This window comes from Poromitra crassiceps (assembly GCF_964638095.1).
Source record: "Poromitra crassiceps genome assembly, chromosome: 25".
NCBI classification, from domain to species: Eukaryota; Metazoa; Chordata; class Actinopteri; order Beryciformes; family Melamphaidae; genus Poromitra; species Poromitra crassiceps.
In genome coordinates, this window is record NC_139649.1 from 9,289,442 (window position 1) to 9,303,716 (window position 14,275).

The following is a 14,275-nucleotide window of genomic DNA, read 5'->3' on the forward strand; positions in this document are numbered from 1 at the left end:
CTCTTCTGGCCCATCTAGTCAAGCTACGTAGCTAGCTACGTTAGCTGTTTGTCACCAACACTTATGATGCTTTTTGTTGGGTTTGTTTTTGTAACTTTGATTTAAAAAACCCCAGCGACATGTTTTAAACAGCTAACGATAGCATAATATGGGACCTTTAATCATTTTGACATTTTAGGCCATTAGGCTATCTCTGCTTTGGCCACAGCTGTGTCTGTTTCTGTTGTGCATGACTGACAACAGCGTTAGCCAATCAGCGCCCGTGATTGGATTTTCAACCAGAGAAAAAGCTTGAGCACATGACAATGCCAGACCAAGAACAGCCAAATCCACAACTGTGGAGTGGGCGTGGCTTCGAAGGTCTTGAGCCAGGCTACAACAGAGCAGTAGCAACCACGACTGCTCAGCACGACGCCATAACCGGAAGTCCCCAATTAAAACTGAACTTGAACAGTGTACCCAATATACTCTTTTAGGAATCAGCAGTTTAACTACACAAAGACCTGGACACATTGTAATGAAGATTTATTTAATGTCACCAACACCACATGATTACATTATGTTGTCACCAGTAGTCTAAAACCATAATCTGTAGTATGTCCTGGTACAAGGGCAAATTTGGCCAGGACCACATGCGTATATACAGAATACACCACAATGACAGATTAGCAAAAGAGAAGAAGACACATGATCAAACTCTCACAGTAATCAAGAGAAGTGAAGCAAAGAAAATAAATCTGACACTGTTTCAAGCCATCTCAGCCTTCAAGGCTAACATTGCATGGGGGGAGCTCTGTACCCCTGCATCTCACACCATAGGACCTGATGGAAAATGGTTTCCTGATCCTCCTAGTAAAGCTTAACACAAGTGCAAAAGGTTCAACAGTCAGAAGGTTTTTAGAGATGTTATCCCTGTATGGGCCGGAGCCCACACAACCTGTTCAGGCGTGGTCCAATTAGAATTCAGACAGATAAGAACCAGTTATTGACAACAATCTGATATATAAATGTTGTTTTTTATATAGAATTAAATTACATACAAAAATACAGAGCAGGTCAGATAATACAATACGATTTCAGCTGGGAGAATGTCTTAGTAGAGGCGTCGGCTGGATGAGTCTGCAAAGGAGACACCGGCTTTCAGCATCTGGGGAGATTCTCTGCCGACTTCCTCTTTGAGTCTTCTTTATATACCTTTCTTGAACGGGTGACACTTCTGCTTTTTGTGTCCGCTTGGAATATTGCTTTATGGGGGATTTTATTTTAGCTGCCTTAAAAGGACATTTCTGTTTTTGGGGAGACACTCTATGACAGGAAATACTTCTATCAAAAAAGAAACAGTTCAAACTGTATGTAACACTTCCCCTGCATTCACAGACGGACAGACAAACACACACACACACACACACAGACAGACACGTACGCATACACATACACACACACACACACACACACACACACACATAGACAGACAGACAGACAGGCAGACAGACAGACAAATAAACCGATAAACAAATACCCCTTAAATTTATTCAGCATTATTCAGCACATTTGCAACATTTTGCGATTGGTCTTCATGCTCGACCACAGGCTTTTGCTATAAGTTTCTGGGAAACCCTAACATGGCTAATGCCACCCAATTCCTGCTCTCTCGATAAAAAACATGGACCTTACAGTTGTTCCAAGCTAGCCAGCAAATTTAGCCTTTTATTAACATTACTCAGAAATACTGCTTTAATCATTTAAGATGATTCACTATGCTAAACATTTGCATTTGTTTGTTGCTGTTTGAAAGGAAAGACACAAATTGCACACAATATTCATACATCGCTTCATTTGTTAATACAGAAACAATTATGGCAATATGTTGCAATTTATTAAACATTAATACTGGAGATCATCAAACAGGGACACAAGTTCATGACCTTACAGCATGGTGCATTTGGCCGGGAACCGAACCCGCGTGGCGGGCGAGAATTCTACCACTGAACCACCATCAAGACAGAATGGTGTTACTCTTTCTATCTGGAGGTGTTAAACGACAACTTTCAAAATACTCCTGTCGGCATGCATTTCAGTTGACTGAGGCCTTTTTGGGTTGACGAGGGCAAAAAGTTTTTGGGTCTGTCAGCAATCAGGCAAATTTCATCTTGAATCAATAAAGCAATTAGAATGAATAGCAAATAGAATGAATACTGAATAACAACAAAAGATAATAATAACAAAAACAATAATAATAATAATAATAAATGAGTAATAATAATAGTAATAATAATAGATGAATAATAATAAAGAATAATAGAAAAGGCAGTCAGGGACAAACAATAATAATAGTAAGTGAATAATAATACTAATAATAATGAAAAATAATAATAATATGTAATTCATAAATATGAATAATGATAATGAAAACCAATGAATGAAACCAATTATAGCTGTTGGACAGCAGTGTTTGACAAGTTAACTGGAGCTCAGCCAAACTTTATTTCACATTAGTTATCATTGTGAATAAGATTCTTATTACACAATAAAAACTATCAGGAGATGGCCGCGTGCCACCCTGCACTCTGCCTGCCCTTAGTCCCTGGGCCGCAAGTTGATTATTACTGTCTGGTAGGCTGACAACTACTTCCCTAAATGTGTTCCCACCGTGCTTTTCTTAACTCTGCCTGTTAACTGGGGTGTGAGACTGTTAACTGGGGTGTGAAACACCCTGTCACTAACTGTGGAGGGGACAATTTAATAATGTGGAGTGAAGCCATTTGGTGCATTGAAACTGTTACGGTCTTCAACACATGAAATATGGCTCAACCGAAGACCAGAACATTTTTAGGACACCAGGCAGGTTGCACAATTATTCAAATGCTTATTTTAACCAAAAATGAAGAAAATGACCAAGTAGCGAATGATATAAAAAAAAGGAGGCTGAAGATCCGGCCAAACTAAGGAAAAAACCTGGGCCAACCCCTTTGGGCCGTCGAAGCCAGCTAGATGTCCTAAAGAGACAAAAAGAACAAAGGGTTAAACAGGATCATACGAAAACATAACTACCGCCTAAACAAATAAACAAAATAACAGAACAAAGTACAACCAAACGAAGTACAACAAAAATAGCTGCTGCTGGGGGTGTGTGCAAGCTCTGCATGTTCTCCATCCCAACCTCCTTCTAACCAAACCCTTGGGTTGATTGGCTCCAGGTGTTGCTGCTCAGGCAATTAAGGTAGAGCAGGAACTCCAGAGGGAGAGGAGAGAGAGCAAGTAGAAGGAGGCTGGCTGGTCACATAACAGAAACCAATAGAATATAATATATAATAATATGTGAGTTTGAGGAGTAAATTAGGGGTGGTATAGGTTATCAAATCGATCTCTACTGGGGTGGTAAATGATATCAAGTTAAGGGGTGGTAAATGATATCAAATGATAACAGACCTGCTTCAGCAATGGCGTGACAAAGGCTGATTTAGAGCAACTGAGGAAGGCTACAATTTTCACTCAATCAATTGATGACATCATCACTGATGACATCATATCCATTATCCGTTCCTGACTGACGAATGAATGAATGAATGAATGAATGAATGACTCACCCCAAAAAGCCTTCTCTTCTTGACCATGCGCTTGCTGCGCACATGGTAAAATGATAGAAGAATGAAAAAGATAAGATAAAGATGATTAATGATTAAATCTGTTACACATAATTCAAAGACAAAGTTCAACTAAAATAGAAGTGATAAAGACAACAATGAAAGAGACTTTAATTTGGATATAAAAAAAGAATCAAATTTTAAGTCTAAAAAACAACTACAGTATAAAGTCCTAGCTGTAATCAGCCTTCTCTTCTTTTTTTCGAATTCGAGCTCTGGCTGATGCACTGGGACTCTAATTGTGCTTATGTCTCATTTTGCTTCTCATTATATAGGGAACTTTCATTTTGTGTTGACTTTAGCGGCCCCTGTGGACAAAAGTGGTCATGTTCTCCCAAAGTGAAGAATGCATTTCCTGAACACAGAGTCTCCTTCCGCTGTCTAGGAGTCATCTAATAATAATAATAATAATAATGCATTTATTTTATATAGCGCTTTTCAAGACTCAAAGACGCTTAACAGTAAAGCAAGAAACAAGCAACAGGTAACAGACACAGGCAACAGATACAGGCAACAGGCAACAGATACAGGGGACAGGTACAGATAACAGTGGCGGTTCAGGGCAAGGTTGTATGGAGAAGCAGAGGAGAGGAAGAGAACAGGAGGGAGGGGCAGGTGGGGGGGCGGAGGGTGATGGTTTGGAGAAGGTGGTCAGGGGTAGGGGAGGTTGTAAGCTTGGGAGAACAGATAGGTTTTGAGTCGGGTTTTGAAAGTGGGGAGTGAGGGAGAGTCTCGGACGGTCTGGGGGAGGGAGTTCCAAAGTCGGGGTGCGGCACGGGAGAAAGCACGGTCACCAAAGGTTTTGAGTCTGGATGGGGGGATGGTGAGGGTGGCAGTAGAAGAGGATCGGAGTGTACGTGAGGGGCGATGGGGGATGAGGAGGTCAGTCAGGTAGGGGGGGGCTAGGCTGTGGAGGGCTTTGAAGGTGAGGAGGAGTAGTTTGAAGTCGATGCGTTGCTTGACGGGGAGCCAGTGGAGAGAGTGGAGGACAGGGGTGATGTGATCGCGGGACCGGGTGTGAGTGAGCAGGCGGGCGGCTGAGTTTTGGACCATCTGGAGTCTATGGAGGGAATGGGAGGTGATGCTGGTGAGGAGGGAGTTGCAGTAGTCGAGGCGGGAGGAGATGAAGGCATGGATGAGGGATTGAGCAGCAGGGGGGGAGAGGCAGTGTCTGACTTTAGCGATATTGCGGAGATGGAAATATGAGGTTTTAACAACGAAGGAGAGGGTGGGGTCCAGGTCAGGATGAAACCAAGGTTGCGAGCCAGGGGGGAGGGGGTGATGGTGGAGTCGTCAATGGTGAGGGTGATGGGTCCAGTTTTATTGAGGGTGGATTTGGTGCCAATGAGGAGGAGTTCCGTTTTGTCACTGTTGAGTTGGAGGAAGTTGTGGGTTAGCCAGGTTTTTATTGCAGATATGCAGTTTTCGATGTGGGTGAGGGGTGGGTTCTGGAGGGATTTGGTGGTGATGTAGAGCTGAGTGTCGTCAGCGTAGCAGTGGAAGTCCAGGTTAAATTGACGGATGATGTGGGGGGGGAGTATCCTGAGTGACCGGAGAGGAAGATGAACCGAATACCTGGAGGTTCCCATAATAGTATTTGTAAATACAGGCTACTGGAAACTCAGGGTTTGGCATGTAGCTGATGATGAAGGTCTTAAGGTTATGAAAATGACCAAAATCACTTACATTGTCACTGAGCCTTTGGTTGAAGCTGGGGTCTTTGTACCACGGCTGGGCCTCTTTTTTGAAGCCGAGGCCTTGAGCTACAGGGACGTTGTCCATTTTCTTGAACTCGTCCATGGAGAGGCACTCACAGAGGTTGGAGAGGTAGTCGTCCTCGTTGTTCAGTGAGGTGAAGTTCAGAATACTCAGCTGGAGAATTCTGGGATTGAAGATGAAAGCATTGAGCTCTGGGCCTGGAGGCACAATGGAAACGGAAGCGTCTTCCTGTCCGAGAATATAATCGATCTGGGTTTTAATTATACGGATTTCTGTGTCTTTCTCATCCAGCCATTTTTTCATCTTTTTGTAGCTGAAGGAGGACTCATCATGGAACTTCGCAATGCTTTCGAGTTCCAGCTTCGGCTCATTCTGGGCACCTGCACGGATGTCTAACAGGACCTTGCCCACATTCTTCTTCAAAGACTCGTTGTATTCGGCCAGCTTGTCATTGAATGTCTTCAGTTTTTCCTCTATGGCATCAACCTTGATGATCTTGCACTGGCTAATCAGGTAATTGGCTCTAATTTGGGCCTCGTGAAGCTCCTCGATAACATCCACCACATATGACACCTGGTCGGCTCTGACGTCTCTCACCAGCTCAGCCCCCTGCTCCTTCCCCTGGATGTGCTTCTTCAGAGAACACAGACGCATTCTCACGGGCACTGCGTTCTCCTTCTTCTCCCCCAGCAGTGTTGGGAGGTTTTTGTACACCAATACAGCTTCCTCATAAGTGGTGGGGCTGTGGGGCAGGATGAAGTCTCCGAAGAATGTGCAACTGAACTTGTCCACCTTCTTCTTGTCCTCATCTTTCATGACCACTTTTCCTTCACCGCTGATCTCTATTGTAGGGATCTTCTTGACCATCACATGCAGTTCCCCCTGGATATCTTGCGTATTTTCTTCATCTGAAGCCATCTGATCGAAGACCATGACGGCCTTGGCTCCGTACGTCACTCCAATGACAACGTGGGTGGCACTCTTAAACACCTCGGGGTGCATTACGTCTCCCAGCTTTTCAATATATATATACTTGTACTCGGTTTCCACGTCATACTTCATTGTGACCCTGCATTGCTTGAGAGAGGAGACTTTGTTCTTCATGTACTTGGCTGATCCCCCCACCTCCACCAGCCCCCCAAGGAAACTGGCCTTCAGAGAGGCTTCTATATCCATCAGACTGCTCTTGGCGTTGACTGAGTCCTCGGCAGTGAACTTAAACCTTGTGCTGGGCTTTGTGTCCACGTGGGTGTTTTTGTTAATGGCATCTTCATCCCACAGTAAGATTCCTGACAAGGGGGAACAAATATTATATTTACTGTCATGATCATCAAAATCATCAGTCAGAGATTACTTGACGTGAATAACGGTCATGGCAGAGGAAATACAGCACATTTATGGGGCAATGAAATTACAGGTAATACAGTAATACAGGACAGTATATTGATGTCATAATATCCTTATGCTCAGTGGTGGGTACTGTCGAGGGCTTGGAGCACAAGGGGCGTAAATTACATCTTGGGTGAAAATTAGTTTCATATATTTTAAACGGCAGAACAAGTCTTCTTGAGTAATTGGAGGATTTGATTATTCTGATGGTGCAGTAAATGGCTGTATAGTGAAAGTAGTACCGTAAATGAAAAATCTGAAAACATATTGACCAAAATCTTGATCAAATAATTTGCCCGTTAAATTTATTTATTTATTTATTTATTTATTTATTTATTTATTTATTTATTTATTTATTTATTTATTTATTTATTTATTTATTTCATTTCATTTCATTTATTTTTCTGGGGTTTCTGGGGTTAGTATGGGGTTAAATAATAGACTATTGGTACAAAATGTTGCAGTTAAGTTCTTGTTAAGCTGCTGTTATGTTGTTAATGATGATAAAAAAAACACCCACACCACATTTAAGAGTAGACTCTTTGATAAAGCTTATAGTTTAGGGCTGGTTTACCAGCCCCTAGATTAGAGAGCTGCAAGCCCGAGGGTACCCTTGCGGGATCCACGGGCTTGACCAATATGGGCCGGGGCCGGGCTTTAAAAAAATATATTATTATTAATAGGTCTGGGCCGGGCCGGGATCGGGCCCGTTTCAATAATTAAATAGAATAACGTTGTATTACTCGATTAATTTTACACAGCAGAGCACAGTCAGACAAAGAGGAGGAGTGCACAGACACTCCCCCAGCCACACAGTCACACACAGACCCTCACGTGACGTTAGTCTGCCATTCATACTCATGTCATGACATGTAGCTTTCCGCTCAGTCAGCAACAGGCAGCGTGCTGTGTCAGTGTGTGTGTGTGAATGAATGAATGAATTTATTTATTTATTTGGTGATAAAATAAAAGAACACAACAAAACAAGCCGTGTGTGCCCTATCCGTCCGTGTCCCCATGGTCCGTGTACAGCGGACAGATCTCGAACAGAGAGAGAGAGAGAGAGAGAGAGTCAAATAGAGAGACAGGCAGAGAGGCTGCAGGAGCTGGACGGCCCCACCGCAGCACACGGAACAGAGAGAGAGGGAGAGATGTGTCATTGTATTGTAATATTGGCTTCGGGCCTCGCAGTGGGCTCGGGCCAATCCATTTCATAACTCATCCGGGCCGGGCCGGGCACGGGCCTGCATGTCACGGGCCGGGGAGGGCTCGGGCCGAGATTTCAGGCCCGCGCAGCTCTCTACCCTAGATATGCTGCTATATAGGCTTGAGGGCAGTTTAGAGCAGAGGTTCTCAAATGTTTTTCAGCCAAGGACCCCGTACAAGATAGAAAATATACCGGGGACCCCCTCATTCTGATTTGTGATTTTGGGCTAAGCTTAATTGTTTCCACGGTAACATGCTTGACTTTTATTTTGATAGGTTTGTTATTAGAATGTAATCCATGAACCATTTTAGATTTAAAGCATAAACTATTTTCGTTGAACTATGAAGATTTTGCAACAAAAAAAAAAAAATTTTTTTTTTTTTATTACATTACATTTACATTACGTCATTTAGCAGGTTAGTTGCAATTTATGATTGCCTGACGAGCTTCGCTGAACTTCACATTACGTTCGATTATCGCTGGACACATTGCAGAGGCGCTGTTAGAAAGGTTCCGCGCCGATGCCGATTCGGGACTGGATGGCCACCCCCCGGGGCATATGCCCCTGGAAACTATTCCTGGATCTATCGAGAGTGATGACATCATCACCGATGCCATCACAATGGAAACCGCAGCATCAAACGATGACATCATCACCGATGACATCACAATGGGACCTATGACATCATTTCAGTGTTAACCGATGATATCATAACCATCCAGACCGCAATAAGACATCATCGGCAATATGACATCATCAAAGCTGAGATGTTATGAGATCAGCAGTGATGTCATACACAATGCCAGTGAAGGCTATATCAACGAACGCACACTACCCTTCCCTTCTGTCTCACCACTCACTGTGTGACAGGTGTTGGAGAGTACATTATCTCATGCCTATTGGTTGTGCCCTTCTCTAACTGGATTCTGGGCCAAAATATTTGACTGGTACTCTAAGGCCTACACAATAACCCTTCAGCTGGAGGCAGAACGTGTCATCTTCAGCTGCTCAAAGTCTTCTCTGAACTTCCCTACAGCTGTGCAACAGTCCCTGCATGACACAGGGGACAAATGTTGCCAAGAAACTCATCCTGAAGGAATAGAAGTCCCCCTCTTCACCCTCTTTTCAATTGTGGCTGACGGATATGACCTCTGTTGTACGGATGGAGAGACTTAATGGTTCCTGAGGACCAACTCTCTTAAGACATTTTTGAGAGTAGGCGCTGAGAGGAAAAGAGAAGGCTTCTTGTGTGAATGGTTAGGCGTATGTTCAGCTTGTGCCTGCTTCAAGCTTCAGTTCTACTTACGTTCGGCGTCCTGTGTGAACAAGGGCTTAGGAGCATAATGATGTTATGGCATTCCCTTGGATGAAATTGTTTGTTGTGCAACAGCTTCAGTACCTGAACTGAAGGTATTAAGGTTTACCTGAGAGGAAGTTATCAGTGCGAATGTCATACAGCATGCCAACATGCACTGGGCGTCCAAGGGTTGGCATCTCAATGTCCAGATCAGATTCCATGGCTGCAGATCTGCAAGGAAAGCTAAATTAGCCATTTCTCTATCACACCAACATGAGCTACCGGCACTAACAGTGACATTTATCTTACTGATTGTGTGCATCCCTCAGTTTGACTTACCACTCCGTCACACTAACTTATTTGTCTATAAATAATGTACTGTTGCTTTACAGTAAGTGACATCAGAGAGGAAGTGACAGCAACCAGGAACCAAAGCAGCCAAGTTATGAGATTATTTGCATTGTTTATTTGTTGCTTTTTCATGTTAGGCGGGGTCCATCAAGCTAAACCCAACCACCCTGTCACGCAAAATAGATAGGGAAAACATTATATACTAGGCATCTTGCGTGCTACGTGCGCTCGATTCCTAGGCTCGCCCGCTGCGCGGCCTGTCCCGCCCTGCAGCTCACGTACGCAGCTCGGCCGCTGTGCAGCCTCACCCTCGATTTAAGTATAACAGTGCCCACTTGAAACAAACAGTGCCCACTTGCTCCCTTTTATATAATCCTAGGCTCGGCCGCTGTGCGGCCTCACCCGCCCTGCAGCTCAACCACTGTGCGGGCTCACTTGCTCTTATGACATCACTGATGATGTCACAACTTCACATCACTGATGACATCACAATTGCTCACATCACTGACATCACTTACAGTTGAGTGACATCACTTCTGGGACAAAAATCACAGAGAGACAGATTGCCCACTTGCTCCCTCCTCCCTCCCACTTGCGGGCAGTGCCCATGTTCCCCATACACAACCCCGTGGGCACTCCCCCCACTGCAAGTCACAGAAAACAATTTGTGAAGTTGGGTGAGTCTGTGTCAACATGCTTGAACATTGCTTGTGGAGTCCCCCAGGGGTCAGTATTGGCTCCTAAACTGTTCATCCTAAATGATATGTGCAAGGTATCTAAAATATGTAAATTGGTCCTATTTGCAGATGACACAAACATCTTTTGCTCTGGAACAAACATTCAGGAGCTATCAGAGCTGGTCACTTCAGAATTATGCAAATTAAAAAGGTGGTTTGATAGAAATAAATTATCATTAAATTGAAGTAAAACCAAAATGATGCTGTTTAGTAACCATAAAACAAATATTCAAGTAAAGATACAGGTAGAGGGTGTTGAAATTGAACGAGTCTCTGAGAACAAATTTCTTGGTGTGATAATTGACGAAAAGATTAATTGGAAACCACATATAAAATATATACAAACTAAACTATCAAGAAGCATATCAGTACTGGGTAAATCCAAACACATTCTAGATTACAAATCACTTTGCATTCTCTACTGTTCCATGGTTTTACCATATCTAAATTACTGCTCGGAGGTTTGGGGAAATACATATAAAGGTTCACTGCATTCAAAACTACTACAGAAAAGAGCTATAAGGATAATTATAATGCTGGATATAGAGATCACACTAATATACTATTTTTAAATTCAAACATTTTGAAATTTGTGGATATAATAGAGTTTAAGACTGCACAAATTATGTATAAGGCTAGAAATAAGCAGCTGCCAGGAAACATTCAAAAAATGTTCTCTGACAGAGAGGGGGGCTATAATTTAAGGGGGGAGACAAATTTCAAAACACAAGGCTCACGGACAAGATTAAAGTGCTTCTGTATCACAATATATGGTGTGAAGCTATGGAACAGTATGAATGTGGATCTCAAGCAATGTCCAAGCATAAACCATTTAAAAAAAGGGTATAAACAACAGATTTTCAAAGGGTACAGGGACGAAGCAGGACAGTAACAAATATACAATTGGTGACAGAGTTATGTGTAATGCTTTTTTTGTTTTGTTTCATTAATTTATCTATGGTGTAAAACTTGGTGTCTAGACCAAGTTGATTTAAGTTTGACAAATGATGAAGAGGGGGGTAGGACTAGATAAGTGTTTACTTCTTCCTACTCCTTTTTGGACACATTGTACATTGAGTGTTGCCCTTGGGGCTGAATTATTGTATGTTGTTTTAAGTATGGGAAAACAAACATATATATATGATATATATGTTTGATTTGTTTGTGACTTTTTGTTTTTAACATGTTCAAAATAAAGTATTCATTCATTCATTCATTCAATCTGTCAGGTCCCCCTAAGCGCACTCCCTAAGTTTGAAGTTGATCCGACAAACGGTTCTCAATTTGAACTAAAAAGATTTGGCACCCCCCCATGGGTACATCTACCCCTTCCCCTTCCCCCATCCATACATCATGCTCTCACACTCTTGTCAGAGGTCCTTAGCTCAAACTACTCCTGCAGCAATGTATACATTTCCCCCCTGAATGGCATGCCTTCTGCAACCCTTACATTTGCAGTAGGCCAGGTTTTGCTATTTTAGTCTTTATGTCACATACTGCTTCTTTTGTATGTTTGATACTACTTCTGATGTCACAGTGTTGATGGTAGTCTTTGCTCTACTTTGCTGCCTTCTTGGCCAGGTCACAATTGTAAAAGAGATTTCACATCTCAATTGTTTTTATCTGGTTAAATAAAGGTTAAATAAAATTAAGTAAACTTGACCAGGGAGAACTGTCGCCATTTTAGGATGAAATGTACCACATGGTCACATACCATATAAGTTATTTTACATAGTTCACTTCCTTGTCACTCTAACTTTGTAACCATGTTAAAAGTGTAACATAAACACATTTCTCATGTTTGATTGTTTTTGCTTTTCTTTGAGTATCATAATATCTGTGATAAAGGGGTAAAGATGGTCAACTCACCTGTCGTTCTGTGTGCAGTGTTGTCTGCTTGGTAGAGTTCAGATCAGAGAAGAGTGTCGACTCAGCAGGTGAGGGGTATCTGTATGCAGAGCTCTGTCAGTCTTAGAGATTCGAGCTGCTTTTATACACACTTGTACTGACACACAATGTTCTCTCTTGCATCACAAAATGACGTATCTGCATGCCTTGACTCACTTGTAGCTGTGAGAGAGCAGGGCGGTGTGTGTGTGTGTGTGTACGTGTGTGTGTGTGTGTGTGTGTGTGTGTGTGTGTGTGTGTGTGTGTGTGGGTGTGTGTGTGTGTAGGTGTGTGTGCTGCATGAGTGCTTGCGTGTGTGTGTGTGTGTGTGTGAGTGTGAGTGTGTGTGTGTGTGTGTGTGTGTGTGTGTGTGTGTGTGAGAGAGATACTCCAGCTTCACAAATACTATATCCACCTTATTTTTGAATGCCCCACTGTAAAATAATTATGGGTGCAAGGTCCGGTTTCTTATTTGCAAGTTTGGACGGTGTGCGGGACTCCCTTTTTACAATTGATGGACAATTCTGTTCCTGTCCGACGCACCTGCCCCGAAAAAGAGATGTGCGGAGCTCTCCTTCTAATGCAAGGTCCGGTTTAGAATGTGACTGATTGTTGCAGCTTGCGCATTTCCTCGTTAAAACTCTGACACTGGGAAAAAAGTAAAGTGGTGCATCATAGACAGTGGTTTATGAGTAGGCTACTGAATCATTACTCAATTACTACCTGTCCATTAGTTACTCTTTTTGTGTGTGTACTAGGGTGCATCAAAATACACATTTTCAGAATATTGATCTGTCTGGGTGCTAAACGTGTTACCATCCATGGAAAAACAACACATGCAAAATATTTTTGCAATACGTGGTGATCTAGGGGTATAACGGCACATCAGCTTTTTCGGCAACAGGGGGTAACTGGCTTCACTGGGGAGCCATGATAAATTGGTTCATTTTATGCCATTCTCTGGTTCCATCACTTTGGGCTTGGCTTTCAATGTTTGGTTTAAAAAAGAAGAAGCAGCAAGCCATGTGGCAAAGAATTCACCTTCACAATTTTATTATCTTCCAAAAAATTATCTCTGCAGCAGCTTGCACGTCAGCCGGGCGATGATCGTTCCACATGCTTCGTCTGGAGCATCTCAGGTAAACTTGTGTGTGGCTAGCTACAGCTAGCTAGCTAGCTACTTTCCAGTTAAAACATTAGAAATTAACGTAAGCGTGCTAATAGATGGATGGGTCGACATGTTGCATGTAGTCTAATGTGAAATAGCTGCGGAGGTTGGAGCCAAAAGTGTCTCAAAATTACTATTGTGGTTTTAGTTGGCCACTGTTAAATTAGCTTGCTTGCTATACCAGTGGCTCCTGCATTACATTACTGTCTTTTCTTGGGAAGCTAAGCAGGTCTGGCCTAGGATACTCCTTGGATGGGAGACTGGTGCTGGAAGTGGTGTTGGAGGACCAGTAGGTGCTCTTCCCCTCTGCTCTGAATAATCTGATCTGATGAATAATCTCCCCAATGCCCCAGGGCAGAGACAGGGACTCTGTCCTGTGAGTGAGCACCGTCCTTCAGATGAGACGTTAAACCAAGGTCCTGACTCTCTGTGGTCATTAAAGAGCCCATCGGCACTCTTCGCAAGAGTAGGGGTGTAACCCCAGTGCCCTGGCTAAATTCCCAAACAGGCCTTCCTTCAATCATGGCCACCTAATCATCCCTCATTACTTAATTGGCAAATCAGTCCTGAACTCTCCATCATGGTAGCTGATGTGTGGTGAGCTTTCTGGCACAAACTGGCTGCCGTGCATCACCCAGGTGGGTGCTACACATCGGTGGTGGATGAGTTGAGATCCCTCCCCCTCCCTCCTCTGATATGTGAAGCGCTTTGAGTGTCTTGAAACAGCTATATAAATCCAATCAATTAATTATTATTATTATACTCGGACACTAACACTATCTAGCCAGCTATTAGCTGGCAGCTAGGAACCACTGACTCATAAACCAGACTGTGTGACCAGCCAGTAGATTTTGGGACTTAAATATAATCCAAAA

General features: G+C 43.0%; 1 protein-coding gene across 1 annotated transcript; it reads right to left on the minus strand.

Annotated features, from left to right (window-relative positions):
- Positions 1-508: 508 nt before the first annotated feature.
- Positions 509-12,309, minus strand: LOC310798566 (stonustoxin subunit alpha-like). Its single transcript, XM_083661104.1, has 3 exons — positions 12,215-12,309; positions 9,385-9,488; positions 509-6,652 (listed from the first exon to the last, which is right to left on the minus strand). Exons 2-3 carry the CDS (start codon positions 9,476-9,478, stop codon positions 5,154-5,156), a joined length of 1,593 nt encoding a protein of 530 aa, XP_083517230.1. The 5' UTR covers positions 9,479-9,488; positions 12,215-12,309; the 3' UTR covers positions 509-5,153.
- Positions 12,310-14,275: the final 1,966 nt, after the last annotated feature.

Coding starts and splice junctions, on each gene's coding strand:
- LOC310798566 (XM_083661104.1), bottom strand. CDS start 9,478: ATGGAATCTGATCTGGACATTGAGATGCCAACCCTTGGACGCCCAGTG. Junction 6,653..9,384: donor CACTGATAACTTCCTCTCAG/GTAAACCTTAAT, acceptor CCCCCTTGTCAG/GAATCTTACTGTGGGATGAA.